The sequence below is a fragment of the Salmo salar genome, chromosome ssa05, assembly GCF_905237065.1.
Source record: "Salmo salar chromosome ssa05, Ssal_v3.1, whole genome shotgun sequence".
NCBI classification, from domain to species: Eukaryota; Metazoa; Chordata; class Actinopteri; order Salmoniformes; family Salmonidae; genus Salmo; species Salmo salar.
This window is the reverse complement of record NC_059446.1, coordinates 64042572-64058879: the sequence shown is the minus strand read 5'-3', so window position 1 is coordinate 64058879 and position 16308 is coordinate 64042572. Positions and strand designations below refer to the sequence as shown.

Below are 16308 nucleotides of genomic sequence, written 5' to 3'. Positions count from 1 at the left end.
GAGGTTTTTGACTTCTCTCTTCCACTCTCTCTCTCTCTCTCTCTCTCTCTCTCTCTCTCTCTCTCTCTCTCTCTCCCTCTCTTCCACTTGCTCTCTCTCTCGCTCTCTCTCTCCACCCGCTTTCTCTCTCTACCTCCATCTCTCCTTTTTGCTTCCTTGAGAGGGAATCTCGCTCCAGTGCAGCAGTCTGTTTGAGTGCATTTAGTATCGAGCTAACGCAGCAGAAACAGACGTTTTTTCCTTTTCCATGTGGTGGTGGTGTGGTGTGATGATTTTGTGATGGGCAATGCCGACACTAGAGTCTTGTTTGCCTTTCAGATTCTCATTGTGCGCAGTGCAGCCGAGTGCTTCAAACCACAAAGATCTTATGTTTAAGTTAAGAGGCGGCTGGCCCTCCAGTTTAGCAAGTGGGTGAGCGGCTGGCACTGATAAAGTTGCTCCACAACGGAGGAGCCGGGGACGGGGACAAGCAACATGTCTACAGTCAGATGGCTGGCTGATGGAGCTCTATTCTGGTGGCCCACTGACTGACTGACTGACTGACTCAAGTGTTTTCATGGCTCTGGCTGCTCACATCACCAGGTTTCTCTGGGTTGTTAATTTGATATTTGGTATTTTATTAGGATCCCCATTCGCTGTTGCAAAAACAGCAGCTACTCTTCCTGGGGTCCACACAAAACATGAAACATAATACAGAATGACATAATACAGAACATAATTAGACAAGAACAGCTCAAGGACAGAACTACATACATTTTTAAAGGCACACATAGCCTACATATCAATGCACACACACAAAGTATCTAGGTCAAAGAGGCGTTGTGCCTCTCCCCTGGTTGTTAATGAATGGCAGCTGATCAGTGAGCTGTGATTAGGACAAGTATATCTCCCACAGATTCTCAGTCAACTCCACTCTCCTTCCAATGAGCCAAGCTAAGAACCAACACACAAATTACATATTGTCGTGTCAATAATTACAAATAACTATGATGTTTTTTCAACAGTATAATGCAATATAATCATAACTGTAATACGGAGGTAGTGAGGTTAAAGCTGTAGCCTGTAATTTGTTTCCATTATTTCCAATAACTAGGTAACCGAGACAACTTTCTACTATTTAGTCTTATTTAAATGAGTCACAACTTACATATTCAGCCACTCCCACTCTGACATGCAGTGTTACTGGCCCTCCCTCCAGACAATGGCAGAAACAAGTGAGAAACCACACACACACATGCACGCAAGCACTCGCACGCACACACACACTGACCATAATACATACACAACTATACACACACACACACACACACACACACACACACACACACACACACACACACACACACACACACACACACACACACACACACACACACACACACACACACACAGGAAAGAACGAGGAGAACATTGAAATTCATCTCACAGCCAGAATTGACTTAACTGCGGGTCTGTGCACGGTGATAAACGGAGTGATGATCCGGCAACACGTCTTTATCCATGCTTTGCTTTAATTAACGCCGGCTTGTTTGTTGAAAAGATGATTAATATGCCAATGAAAATTGCATAATTGAATACCACAACACTCACAATCAGGAAGGAACATGCGGTTTTTTATTAACTTTTTATTATCATTATTATTACTATTATTTGGTATTTTAATTCAGTTGACAACCAGTGCCCGCCCCCCCCAACTTCGCACAAATTGGCGTGACCAGGGGGCCAAGCCGGACACAGCTGTTCATCACCACACACACTGTCTGAGAGACAGGGGCCACTGCTCTGATATCAATACCTTTCACAAGGGGGAGAGACTGTGTGTGTGTGTGTGTGTGTGTGTGTGTGTGTGTGTGTGTGTGTGTGTGTGTGTGTGTGTGTGTGTGTGTGTGTGTGTGTGTGTGTGTGTGTGTGTGTGTGTGTGTGTGTGAGAGAGCAAGAGAGCGTGAGAGCGAGAAAGAGGGAGAGAGAGAGAGAGGGGGAGAGAGAGAGGGAGAGAGAGAGGGGGAGAGAGAGAGGGGGGGAGAGAGGGGGAGAGAGAGAGGGTGAAGCTTAAGATTTACATTCCCACAGCCAAACCATATGCATTGATGACTTGAGGTGCTCAGTTTTCAAACTGAATTGAAACAAAAAGTTACCATAAATAGCGCAAATACATGTACATAAAATATGACACAGTGCAGCTACTCAGTAAGATTATGTTGAACTCTCAATGAATCATGGAGGATCAGCACTGAGAAAGAAACTCAAATATAGTTTATATATATATACAGCAAAATGAAATCCTATGGAATGAAGAGGGACTCAGAAAAATTCTACTTCCTGTAAGTTTCAGTTGAGTAACTCACAGTATAACATCCTCTCAAATAACTTGCACGAAACATCTCCATGTACATTTTAAATACACACATCACATATTCACCCGATTAAGTGATACCTCTCCAAATAAGTAGAAGACTGCTATATTTCTCATCTATCCAGCCTCAGAGGGTGTAAGCATTGCAGAACAAACATATTCAGAGTGTTAAAGAAAGAATGCAGCATTGAGAACCAAGTCCCCCAGGGCAGAATCACTGCCAGCAACTGTGTTCAGCTTCCTATTTACCAACAGCTTTCATTCTCATTGAATTCTGTCATGAAAAAAAGAAACACTGAAAATTAAGATGTGATTTTCCAATGATACAGTGATTCTCTTGAAAAATGTGACAATCAATAGAATCTATATCTATTGACTATGTTAAGTTCCCTGTTGCAGCCAACATACTTGTACCTACACAAACTATTACTCCAAATACTTTGAATGATAACAACAGCGATTTAATTTAGTCCTATTTTAGATGATATAACTAACAACCATGAAGTTTTGCCATAAAGCCTCTTAGTACAGTATATCGGATCAGTGAGTACATTTGCATGAAAGAACTGCAGCATATGAGTGAAGTGATTTCTCTAATCTCTTGTTGCATATTTAATCAACACAATCAAACATTCTTTTCATGGTGTGTGTGTGTGTGTGTGTGTGTGTGTGTGTGTGTGTGTGTGTGTGTGTGTGTGTGTGTGTGTGTGTGTGTGTGTGTGTGTGTGTGTGTGTGTGTGTGTGTAGGCTATACATGTATGTGTCTGTGTGAGGAAGTGAATGTAATGTGAAGTAGAGAGAGCATAGCAAGTTTCTATTTTGCAGTGTGGAGTACAAGGCTTGCTCTGGGCCAGGGATGGCCCACAATTTCAGACAAACCCTGATGAGAAAATGAGTGCTGAGATTGCAGTTTAGTTTCCATGTTTTCATTCCCAAAGTTTCTAGCTGTTGTTCATAGTTTCATCTGAAATATCATCATTATTTTTCCAATACTTGATAAAAAGCTTTGAATAAAACCACTGGGAGAAATAAAACATCCTTTTGAGGGAGAATCGCTATGATGCACGTCCAAATCTGTTGATTAGAGGAACAAATGTATAAACAACTTGTTAGAGTTTCCTCAGTTTTCTACTTTGCTGAAATATCAAATCAAATCAAATTGTATTAGTCACATGCGCCGAATACAACAGGTGTAGACCTTACAGTGAAATGCTTACTTACGAGCCCCTAACCAACAATGCAGTAAAAAAATAAGTATATATATATATATATATATATACAGATAAGAATAAGAAATAAAAGTAACAAGTAATTAAAGAGAGCAGCAGTAAAATAACAATAGGGGTGTACCGGTACAGAGTCAATGTGTGGGGGCACCGGTTAGTTGAGGTAATATGTACATGTAGGTAGAGTTATTAAAGTGACTATGCATCGATGATAACAGAGAGTAGCAGCGGTGTAAAAGAGGGGGGCAATGCAAATAGTCCTGGATGGCAGGGAGCTTGGTCCCAGTGATGTACTGGGCTGTTCGCATTACCCTCTATTGTGCCTTGCGGTCGGAGGCCGAGCAGTTGCCATACCAGGCAGTGATGCAACCAGTCAGGGTGCTCTCGATGGTGCAGCTGTAGAAGCTTTTGAGGATATGAGGACCCATGCCAAATCTTTTCAGTCTCCTGAAGGGGAATAGCTTTTGTCGTGCCCTCTTCACGACTGTCTTGGTGTGCTTGGTTAGTTTGTTGGTGATGTGGACACCAAGGAACTTGAAGCTCTCAACCTGCTCCACTGCAGCCCCGTCGATGAGAATGGGGGCGTTCTCTGTCCTCTATTTCCTGTAGTCCACAATCATCTCCTTTGTCTTGATCACGTTGAGGGAGAGGTTGCTGTCCTGGCACCACACAGCCAGGTCTCTGACCTCCTCCCTATAGGCTGTCTCGTCGTTGTCGGTGATCAGGCTTACCACTGTTGTGTCATCGGCAAACTTAATGATGGTGTTGGAGTCGTGCCTGGCCGTGCAGTCATGAGTGAATAGGGAGTACAGGAGGGGACTGAGCACGCACCCCTGAGGGGCCCCTGTGTTGAGGATCAGCGTGGCGGATGTGTTGTTACCTACCCTTACCACCTGGGGGCAGCCCATCAGGAAGTCCAGGATCCAGTTTCAGAGGGAGGTGTTTAGTCCCAGGGTCCTTAGCTTATTGATGAGCTTTGAGGGCATTATGGTGTTGAATGCTGAGTTGTAGTCAATGAATAGCATTCTCACATAGGTGTTCCTTTTGTCCAGGTGGGAAAGGGCAGTGTGGAGTGCAATAGAGTGGCATCATCTGTGGATCTGTTGGGGCGGTATGCATACTGGAGTGGGTCTAGGGTTTCTGGGATGATGGTGTTGATGTGAGCCATGACCAGCCTTTCAAAGCACTTCATGGCTACAGACGTGAGTGCTACGGGTCGGTAGTCATTTAGGCAGGTTACCTTAGTGTTCTTGGGCACAGGCACTATGGTGGTCTGCTTAAAACATGTTGGTATTACAGACTCGGACAGGGAGAGGTTGAAAATGTCAGTGAAAAGTCCAGACTATGTCTGTAAGTCTACTTAAAATGGTTTAGGTACTGTATCTATCTATCAGAAGAGGTGGTTTCTGCATCCTCGACTTATGATCATTCTGCCCAGACAGGCAGTTCTACAAACGTATGATATTAATTGTATTACCCTGTTGCAGGAGAATTTTCCTGCAATGCAGGAAATGTAAAACTTGTAATGTATTTGAGGTTTAAAAAGGCTTCTGAAGATTGTAATTTCCATTTTGAAATTTCAGACTTGATTTTCCATTACGAAAAATGTATCAGCTCCTACAAAAATGTCCATTAATTATAATCCACATAATAAGTCACATTTCCTGTTGCTGCAGAATTATTGTCCTGCTGTGGCGAACTGGCTCAAATTAAGATCCCACATCTGTATCGAACGATTCAAATGGCTCTTGCGAGCTACATTTCTGCAAACTCCTGAAGGATTCATCTACATCCTAATATTTCCAATCCAATTTAACCGGAGCAGTCGGAGTGGTCTGAGCACTAGTTTACCAATCTCTGCTTTCCAAGACTCTGTGTGCTGAAGGCTTGAGGGGTTCAATCAATGGTGCTTTGATCTCGACTGGAACTATAATTATTTAACATTGTTACAAGGATTTCTCTAATCCATCCTAGCATTAAATCCCTTTTACACCCTCATCTTCTGCAGCCCTAATCTGAATCTGTGCACTCCGTTTGTCTCTTTCTCTCATTCTAGCACCCCTTCCTCCCTCCTTCCGTACCACATCCTCAATTAATGGACTTCAGAGTCAGAATAAAAAATGCACTGTTGCCGTGCAGAACTTGTCAGGTGCCAGAAGAACTCTCATTAACAGTGTGTTCAGGATGGACTCTTCTAGAGGTGTGATGACAAGGGTCTGTATAGGAAGTGTGCTGCCCCAGCCTGCGGACTGGGGTCGTCTCACAGTTACCTCATAGTGTGCTATAATTATGTAGCCACAAACATGAAGGTGTTCTGGGGGAATTCATAGCTTTTTTATATCCCATTTGGACAACAAACCTACTACACTGCATCTGCTGTATTATACTGTATCGGCAAAAAGTTTGCCCTGACGCATTCAGGTCATTATCGTCTGGAGTAACCGAGGTAGGATCTTAATTTGATGCACAGCAGGAAATGCAAACTTGTAGTCTATTCGAGGTATAAAAAGGCTTCTAAAGTTTGTCATTTCCACTTTAATATGTCAGACTTGATTTGACCTAACAAAAAATGGATCAACCCCTGCAAAAATGTCCATTAATTATAATCCACATAATAATTCACATTTCATGTTGCTGCAGGATTATTTTCCTGCTGTAGCAAACTGTCTCACAATAAGACCCTACATCTGTAAACCCTAATCTGTTTATTTTGGTGGTCATTCTGACTCACAACAAAGAAGGCCAACGGTCCCTCTGTCCGTTCCTCCGTCCTCAAATATTTGTGACTCCGTGTTTCACAATGATATAAATAGCAGCACAGCGATGGCAAACATTTGCCGAGGCACCTGCCACGGTATCGTGGCCATCTGCTCTACAAATTCTCCTCGCGTGACATATGTGCATAAAACCTGAAACGCTATTGTTTTCATGTGGACCAGTAGGCGGGAACATCGCCATCGGCACACACTCAAAGGTGGGCCGGAGTAAAAACTGTGAGACTACTGTAGTCTTCATCTGAGGACAGACATGTTTTGCCATGCAGCTTTTGATGACTTGATGAAGGGGATGGAGGACGGCGGGAGATGAAGGGGGTGGGTGGATAGGGGAGGGGTCTGTTCCTGTCTGACCGTCGGACATCGTCTCGGAGGGCCACTCCTTCAGCTCACCCCAAACTGTCCGACCGTGGCTCATGCCCAGCTGGCACAGAGAGAAGGGTAACTGGACAGGGCTGTGCCCGTTCAGGACCAGTCAAGCAGAAAGAATAATGGGCAAGGTGATCATCACTTCTGCTCACTTGCTTGTGTTTATTGCTCTCCTCCCTTCTCCTTCCCTGCCCCTGTTTCCTTCACAAACCTTCTCACCCAGCTGCTGGTGCAATCTTGGGACGCATTATCTTCAAGTAAGACTGTTTGTCAGACGTATCTTACTTAGTACAAATAGAGGCAGCGTGTTGTTTAGTTTATTTGAACAGTAAAATGACATGGTATCATGCTAACACCGAGATGGAAGATTACATTATGTTTACAGATATACATCACAGTGTCTGCTTAATCAGCCATGTAAGCCTAAGCTAACAACTGCATTCCTCCAAACGTAGGGAGAATGTTTTACTCTGTACAGCATCGAGACAAAACCACACGAGAAGCAATGAGAGAGAGCCTCCTCTGAAGCTAACTGAGTTTCCATGTCTTTTCACGGGGGTGTGGCTCATAAGAGCAGACCAGTAGATTAGAATGTGCAGAAGTTCATTAGAAGCTAACGCTAGCTAAAACCCACCACTCTCATTTAGCCTTGAGGAACAGCGACAGATCTGTATCGGAGACAAAGTAGTCCATGGAAATGAGTGAAGAATAGCAGTACTTCACAGTCAGGTTTATCTCCCATTATAGTACATGGATTTCAAATATCCATGACGCCAAATGAACATGAAACAGCAGATCTCTGTGCTGATTGCTTCAGGGATGACATGGTTATATTGAGAACTCCCTGGGTGTTCTCTGTTCGATGAGAGAAGGCAGAACACCCATCAGATTAATGAGTCACATGGTTCTACTGTTATACTATACAGGAAGGAACACTGGGAAACTAGTAGTTCCAATGGCTGTGGGTTAGCATGGAGCTGGAAACACCAATGCTGGGGGTTAGCGTGGAGCTGGAAACACCAATGGCTGTGGGTTAGCATGGAGCTGGAAACACCAATGCTGGGGGTTAGCATGGAGCTGGAAACACCAATGGCTGTGGGTTAGCATGGAGCTGGAAACACCAATGGCTGTGGGTTAGCATGGAGCTGGAAACACCAATGGCTGTGGGTTAGCATGGAGCTGGAAACACCAATGGCTGTGGGTTAGCATGGAGCTGGAAACACCAATGGCTGTCGGTTAGCATGGAGCTGGAAACACCAATGTTGTGGGTTAGCATGGAGCTGGAAACACCAATGTTGTGGGTTAGCATGGAGCTGGAAACACCAATGTTGTGGGTTAGCATGGAGCTGGAAACACCAATGGCTGTCGGTTAGCATGGAGCTGGAAACACCAATGTTGTGGGTTAGCATGGAGCTGGAAACACCAATGTTGTGGGTTAGCATGGAGCTGGAAACACCAATTTTGTGGGTTAGCATGGTGCTGGAAACACCAATGTTGTGGGTTAGCATGGAGCTGGAAACACCAATGTTGTGGGTTAGCATGGAGCTGGAAACACCAATGTTGTGGGTTAGCATGGAGCTGGAAACACCAATGGCTGTGGGTTAGCATGGAGCTGGAAACACCAATGTTGTGGGTTAGCATGGAGCTGGAAACACCAATGGCTGTGGGTTAGCATGGAGCTGGAAACACCAATGTTGTGGGTTCGATTCCTACATGGGCCAGATAAACGTGTCACTGTCCGTGCCAACTGTTCTGTAAGTAACTTTGGATAAAAGAGTCTTCTTAGTGACTATATTACAACACTCGATATGTGTTCATCCTTACACGGTACATAAAGATGAAAAGATCAATTAGAGAATGTACTGTTGGCTGCTTTTGTCATTTTATCAACAGAGGAAAATGTCAAGGGGTGGTTGGATAGGAGCACCAAAGACAGGTGAGGATGTTCAGAGCCACCTAATAAAAAAAGAACGCCCCCTTTCTTTATGTAACAGCCATTATACATCCTATTCAGATACACACACTGAGTGATTAAAAATGATCCGGTGCTGATCTTTATCGCACCTGCTTAAACTTAAGCCAAAAATAACAAAGAGAGTTTGAATGCTACCACTATCTGAACATTTACAAAGAGATTACAGCGTAGACAGTCTCACACTAAATAAATTTGCTTTTAATCGCTTTGAACAGGAAGCCATGTAATTTCAAAATGTTCGTATCTGATTGTCTGATTTCCCTCTTTATTCAAATTATAACATGCCCATCTGACTTTTCCAACACAATGGGAAAAATTAAAAAGGGAAATGACCTTTCATGGCAGGCGTGATGGGATAGTGAATGGCATTATTATGCTCAAAGATTCATTTCTTGCCCACTGCCCACAAAGACAACAGAAGGAGTGGCAGCCACATCCGGCTCTGAAACTATGTCTCTCTCATGGACTAGTAGAACATAAAGGATCTTAAGAAATACTAATGAGACTACCTGGAACTGAGAGGGAGTGCACCTTATCCTCACAAAATTATAGTCATTATGTAGATCGTGTAGTAATGATGATATACTAACATATATGAGTATGGGTCCTTGGGGCTTTGACCAGGTAGATAGATACATGCCTGTATGTAGGAGTGGTCCGTGAGACAATAGTGCTATCTCATCTGAAGTCATGTTTCTGGAGTTAGAGTTTGAAAGAAACTCTAAGTATGAGACAGACAATCCAGGGTCATGTTCATTAGTGCACACTGTATCAAAATGTTTGGCAACGGTAAACTGAAATCTCTATTAGTATTGGACAACTTCAGTCAGGTAGTTCAGTTAGGTAGGACCTTACTCAGCTTCAAACATTTTCTCCCTACTGAACACCCCCAAACCCCAGTCAGTCCAGCAGTCGGTGTTCTGTTATGAGCCTGTAATTCTCAATATTCTGAGGGCTAAGGACAGAGAGAGAGAGAGAGCAAGAGAGAGAGAGAGAAAGAGAGATGTCCAGAGAGCAAGCGAGAGAGAGAGAGAGAGAGACATAGAGCGATCGGTGTATAATTACAGCCAGTCAGAGCTCCCATCCCTTCCAATCCTATCTCCCTTTCAAAGACAGCAGTATTTTTAAGCTCAGCGTTTTCCCCTGGCCCAAAGGGCCTTCTCTTCGTCATGTGATGCCTGCTGTCTTTTTGTCATCGTGGCCCCCATAGTTGAGCGCTGACCCCCTCAGCCCTGTCTCCTGACTGATCACAGTGATGTTTTATTACTGTCGGCCCAGCCTCTCTAATCTTTAACCAGCAATGCTCATTTCCTTCTCCAGATTTAAATGCAAATGTAAAATTTAATGATAAATGCATTATCTGATAGGGGCCGATAACACTGATTCACTGTCAGTATAAAATACACACCGCAGGGGGCTTCAGCACCAGCACAACTTGTCCAAATCCCACTTTTATAAACGTATGTACCTGCTGCAATAGGTCATACGCATTAGAAGGGAATCATATTTTGTGTGTTCAGCAATGTGGATGTAATGCCCTGAACAGTAATTGCTGTGTTGCTATCTTGTTCGATGTATTATCCATCACTTTGATGAAGTGACTTTTAAGATGAACAAAAAAACAAGATACAACCATTTTTCGAAACTCTTGTGAAGAACAGCAAGGGGAATCTGCATGGTAAAATGAGATGTTCAAAGAGAAAATAAATATAGTACATTTTTTTTATTATAAGCTTTCTTTTGGGGTTTCATTCTATGTTCAAGCACATATACAATAAGATTAAGAGCAAAGCAATTTCATCCACCCATTCAACACTAGTAAGTTAACTTACTATTCAATGGTGATAATATACTCATTTAGCTCACCACATCACTTTTCCCAGTTTTTCATCTATTGTTATTAGGAAGCACATTTTATCCCAACTTCAGAGACTTTTGTGGCTTATATCTCACGTGCCTTGCTCTTTCCCTTTCTGGTAGATTTGAAAGCACTCATCCTACGAGGTGCATTCCATTCCCAGCAGGAAAAATATGTCATTAGATGTCATAAAAAAGTCACTTCCTGGTTGAAATATGGCTTTCTGGTTGAGGGATGTCAGATAACTGCCGGACAATCAGATGATAGCCACCAGAGAGAGAGAGAAATGACGTAAACTTACTTGGTCCATCCCAATCCTCTGGTCCTATGGCTGGGTGTCTGGACTCACTATGCCCATCCATGTCTGACTCCCCTGCTTCTCCACTGCCATCTTCTTCACCTGTAGACAGACGGGGAGATGGGACAGGTTGGTCATTCAGTGGCATGTTGAGTGACATCACTCACAGTTAAATCATATTGTTGCCAAACCACGTTTGATGGAGGAGCACCCATATAATACAGTTGAAACAGAAGTATTCATACCTCTTGACTTATTCCACATTTTGTTGTGTTACAGCCTGAACTCAAAATGTATTAAATAGAAAAAATGTCTACACACAATACACACAATACCCTATAATGACAAAGTGAAAACATGTTTTTAGAATGTTTGCAAATGTATTAATAATGAAATCCAGAAATATCTAATTTACATAAGTATTCACACCCCAAAGTCAATACATGTTAGAATCACCTTAGTCAGCGATTACAGCTGTGAGTCTTTATGGGTAAATCTCTAAGAGCTTTGCACACCTGGATTGTACAATATTTGCACATTATTCTTAAAAAAATTATTCAAGCTCTGTCAAATTGTTTGTTGATCATTGCTAGACAGCCATTCCTGCCCTAGATTTTCACGCCAATTTTAGTTAAAACCATAACTACTATAGGCCACTCAGGAACATTCACGGTCTTCTTGGTAAGCATCTCGAGTGTATATTTGGTGTTGTGTTTTAGGTTATTGTCCTGCTGAAAGGTGAATTCATCTCGCAGTGTCTGGTGGAAAGCAGACTGAACCAGGTTTTCCTCTAGGATTTTGCCTGGGCTTAGCTCTATTCCATGTATTTTTATCCTAAAAACCTCCCTGGTCTTTGTAGATGACTAGTGCCGAAAGATTAGTTCTTTTTGAGGTCGATTCGGTTTCGGTTTAATTATTCAAAAACAATCACGATTTTCGATTTAGTTTTCAATAGACATTTTTTTTGATGAAATGCACTACGCATTAAAGGGGTTGAATGCTGTAACAACACACAATAAAACAATTAATACAAGTCCCATGATGGTAGAGACTGCCCATTACTGCTTCTCATTTATTAAAATGACTTTACTTTAATAAAATATTTCAGTTGTTGTGTATATTACATTTCATTTATTTGACAACTTTATTATTTCATTCCAAGTCATCATCTCATCTCTAGAGAGCTGCTGCCTATGCTGTCTGCCAAAATCACTATTTTAGTGGTTCTTCAAAGTACATAAGACATACTTTAATGACTGCTGAATACCAACTATCGATCACTTAAATCATGTATTTTCAGATAAAAATACCTCACGAAGCAACTGCTGTCTATGTATCCGTCCTGATCGCGCATTCTTCTGTCTCTTATATAGCAGGCTAGAAGAAACAGACCGGACACGTGAGAGCGCAATGGATTATGGTAATTGTCGTTAATTATCAAGTTATCTGCTCTAAACTATGTAGAACATTGGCCTGTTGGAAACTACAACTCCCTACTACATCACACAGTTCATGCATGATCTGATTTATTTCTAGAGAAACTGCAGCGCAATGTGCGCATTGAGCTCACATAAAAAATGGAAATGGAACTCAAATAAATGAACCGATGACGGTCAATTAGTTGTTTAAAAACCAAGAAATAACCGACATTTCGGTTAATTGCTCAGCACTACCAATGACAAGCATACCCATAACATGATGCAGCCACCACCATGCTTGAAAATATGAAGAGTGGTATTCAGTGACGTGTTGGATTTGCCAAAACGTTACGCTTTGTATTCAGGACATAAAGTTAATTTCTTTACCAATTTTTGTTGCAGTTTTACTTTAGTGCCTTATTGCAAACAGGATGTATGTTTTGGAATATTTTTATTCTGTACAGGCTTCCTTCTTTCACGCTGTTATTTAAAATTGGTATTGTGGAGTAACTATAATGTTGTTGATCCATCCTTCCTATCACAGCCTTTAAACTCTGTAACTGTTTTAAAAAGTCACCATTGGCCTCATGGTGAAATCCCTGACCGGTTTCCTTCCTCTCCGGAAACTGAGTTAGAAAGGATGCCTCTATCTTTGTAGTAACTGGGTGTATTGATATACCATCCAAAGTGTAATTAATAATTTCACCATGCTCAAAGGGATATTCAAAGTCTGCTTTTTATTTTATTTTTACCTATCTACAAATATGTGCCCTGCAAGCATTGGAAAACCTCCCTGGTCTTTGTGGTTGAATCTGTGGTTGAAATTCATTGCTCGACTGAGGGACCTTACAGATAATTGTATATGTGGGGTACAGAGATGAGGTAATCATTCAAAACTCATGTTAAACACTATTATTGCACACAGAGTGAGTCCATGCAACTTATTATGTGACTTGTTAAGCACATTTTTACTCCTGAACTTATTTAGGCTTGCCATAGCAAAGGGGTTGAATACTTACTGATTCAAGACATTTCAGCTTCTCATTTTTAATTAATTGGTCAAAATGTCTAAAAACATAATTTCAGTTTGGCATTAAGGGATATTGCGTGTAGGCCAGTGACAAAAACTCAATTTAATAAATATTACATTCAGGTTGTAATACAACAAAATGTGGAAAAAGTAAAGGAGTGTGAATACTTTGTGATGGTACTGTAACTAATGTTAAACATCTAGGGCTCAAAACAATACACAAATGGTTATGTTAGCTATATATACAATGTTCTTAACATTAAGCAATATCACCCCTGCAGCTTTGAATACATTGTTTTATTGTTACTATATATGTCCAGTACAGTGCATTGAATTGCAAGAAGTATCAAGTGTGTGTGTGGGACCAGTGACTGGTGCAGCTGGAACACTTTTATCTAGAGTTCCTATGAGTTACCATACAGGAGGAAGCCCATGTGTAGCAGGAAGGAAGGAGGAGCAAGAACTTTAGGAGAGCAAGAAAAAGAGAGGGAGAGAGAGGAAGGTGGCTATTTATTACTGTTTGATCTATTGTGGAGGAGGGAGAATGTGTGTTCTAGGACGCAGTACAGCAGATTTACAGTCTCAGGGCTGAGACTCAGAAAGAGAGAGAGAGAGAGCTAGACGGGGAGAGAGACAGAGAGAGAGAGAGAAAGAGAGAGAGGGGGGAGAGAGGGAGAGAGAGGGAGAGAAAGGGAGGGAGAAAGGGAGAGGACATACCCAGGGATATTTGGCTATCTATCTCTAACCTGGGAAGTAAAGTGCTTAAATACCTTGTAAAACATACAGTACTTTACAGCCTACACAGCCACAGCAACCACCGTGATGGGAATACAGCTTACCACGTTCCTAGATTTTCCTTGAAAACCTCTTCTGTTTTGCATGTCCAAGTCCACTATACAGACACAGATAATTAAGTCGTTCTATAACAAACCCCTAAATCCAATACATGCAATGTGGCTAAAAACACTAGCACTGTGGAGGGGAGACTGTTGGATAAGACCGTCTGCTAAATTATTAGAATATAAAAATGTTTATGTCTCCAGCCCTGACTTCAGTCTCTGAGCTCTACTGCTGGTAGTAGGCTTGTCCTTAGTGGAGGGGATTCTTAGTTCTGTATGGTCACATCATCTTTTCCATTGCTTTGATGTGTTAAACCTACAGAGTACATCCAAGGGCGTTGATGGGTTATTATTAGACTTCATTGAAGAAGGAAGCAGAGGGATGGATTTAGTCAGAGCCTTCTGATGTAAAGGTACTATGATTACTACTACTACTGGCTCTGGCTAAAAGTAGTGTACTATATGGTAAATAGAGTGCCATATCGGACACGTCTATACAGTCCAGAATAAGGCCTTAACATTGTGTCCATCCTGGGTTCATCTTCAGATCAACCAACACTCACTACGCTTCTTTGGCTTTCTACACACATGGCTCACTTCAAAGAAGGCAGCAAACACTGCCAAAAGGATGGCAGCTTCCTGCCTCGCTGTGAGAGAGAAAAAAAAACGACAAGTGAAGGAAGTCTGCAGCACTGTCCTACTAACAGTAACATGAGGTCACAGTGACCCAGTTTAGCTTATGCAAGTGTCTGCTTGGGATGGCGAAATTCTCCCCCTTTCCTTCCTTCCCAGTAGGTATTATCAGTGAGCCCACTCACTGAATCCGCCTCGCTATTTACTGTTGGCGGCATGGAGTACAGTTAGCTGGAGACACTCTTTAGCATACTGGGGATCACTAGGCGTTATGACGAGGATAACAAAGGGCGAATATCAACAGTTCCTTTCAGTGGAGCGAGTTTAAAGAAGCCGGGTGAGATAACATTAAAGGCAGTACCTTGATCTCAGGCGAACATGTTAAGCCCTGCAACGAAACGTATTGGAAGTGTTTAATTACAGCTCAGGAAATGAAGCTACAAGATGATTCCTTAATTAAGCAGTGATTACGGATTTTCTGCTGCCTTCTATCTAACCACCATTTGCAATGCATTTTAAACACAATCGCCCAGGCAACCTTACAGAGATGAACAATGTCACAGGCAAGCAATGGGCTTGATGAAGTTTCCTCTCTAGCGAATGTCGCACAGGAAACCAGCAAGGAGGAACATGCTGTAGCAGTATGTAGGCTACAGTATGATAAAAGATACAGGGATACATACAGCCTCTTCATGATTTCAATGTGCATGAGCTATCTCAAAACCGTTTTGCCATACGAACAGACTATTAAAGCATTCCGTTTCATTCAGAGGGGGCTGTGTTTGATATCACTTGTTTATTGCGGTGTTATCAAAGGATACAGATTGTCAATGATCTACATTATAGTCTATGTCACAATAATCTACCGCTGGCTAAATCTCTTTCCTTGTTTAATCAAATGAAGACATTTAGGGGTGAATGAGAAAAATTATGTATCTGAGTGAGGATGGAGAAAGGTGGAGGGAAGAGTATGGGGTAGGGTAGGATAGGGTAGGGTAGGGTAGGGTTCCATGGGGTAGGGTAGTGTATCATGGGGTAGGGTAGAGTGGCATGGGGTAGGGTAGCATGGGGTAGGGTTGGGTGGCATGGGGTATGGTGGGGTAGCATGGGGTAGGGTAGCATGGTGTAGGTTATGGTGGCATTGGGTAGGGTAGGGTGGCATGGGGTAGGGTTGAATGGGGTTGGGTAGGGTGGAATGGGTTAGGGTAGGGTGGCATGGGGTAGGGTAGCATGGGGTGGGGTAGGGTTGAATGGGGTAGGGTAGGATGGGGTAGGGTAGGGTAGCATGGGGGAGGGTAGCATGGGGTAGGGTAGGGTGGCATGGGGTAGTGTAAAATGGGTAGGGTAGGGTGGCATGGGGTAGGGTTAAATGGGTAGGGTAGGGTGGCATGGGGTAGGGTAGAATGGGGTAGGGGTTCATGGGGTAGGGTGGCGCCATGGGGTAGGGTAAATGGGGTGGGGTAGGGTGGGGTAGCATGGGGTGGGGTAGGGTGGGGTGTCATGGGGTAGGATAATGGGGTAGGGTAGGGGTAGGG

At 42.7% G+C, this 16308-nt stretch overlaps 1 protein-coding gene across 3 annotated transcripts in view; it reads right to left on the bottom strand.

The window, feature by feature from the left end:
- The window catches only part of LOC106579058 (zinc finger protein ZFPM2), a 154751-nt gene that overhangs the window by 88002 nt on the left and 50441 nt on the right, over positions 1–16308 (bottom strand). For all 3 annotated transcript variants that reach the window (XM_045718569.1, XM_045718570.1, XM_045718568.1), the window contains one exon: positions 10857–10955. In XM_045718569.1, the coding sequence (XP_045574525.1) occupies positions 10857–10955 (99 nt within the window). The remainder of the gene's footprint in view (positions 1–10856; positions 10956–16308) is intronic.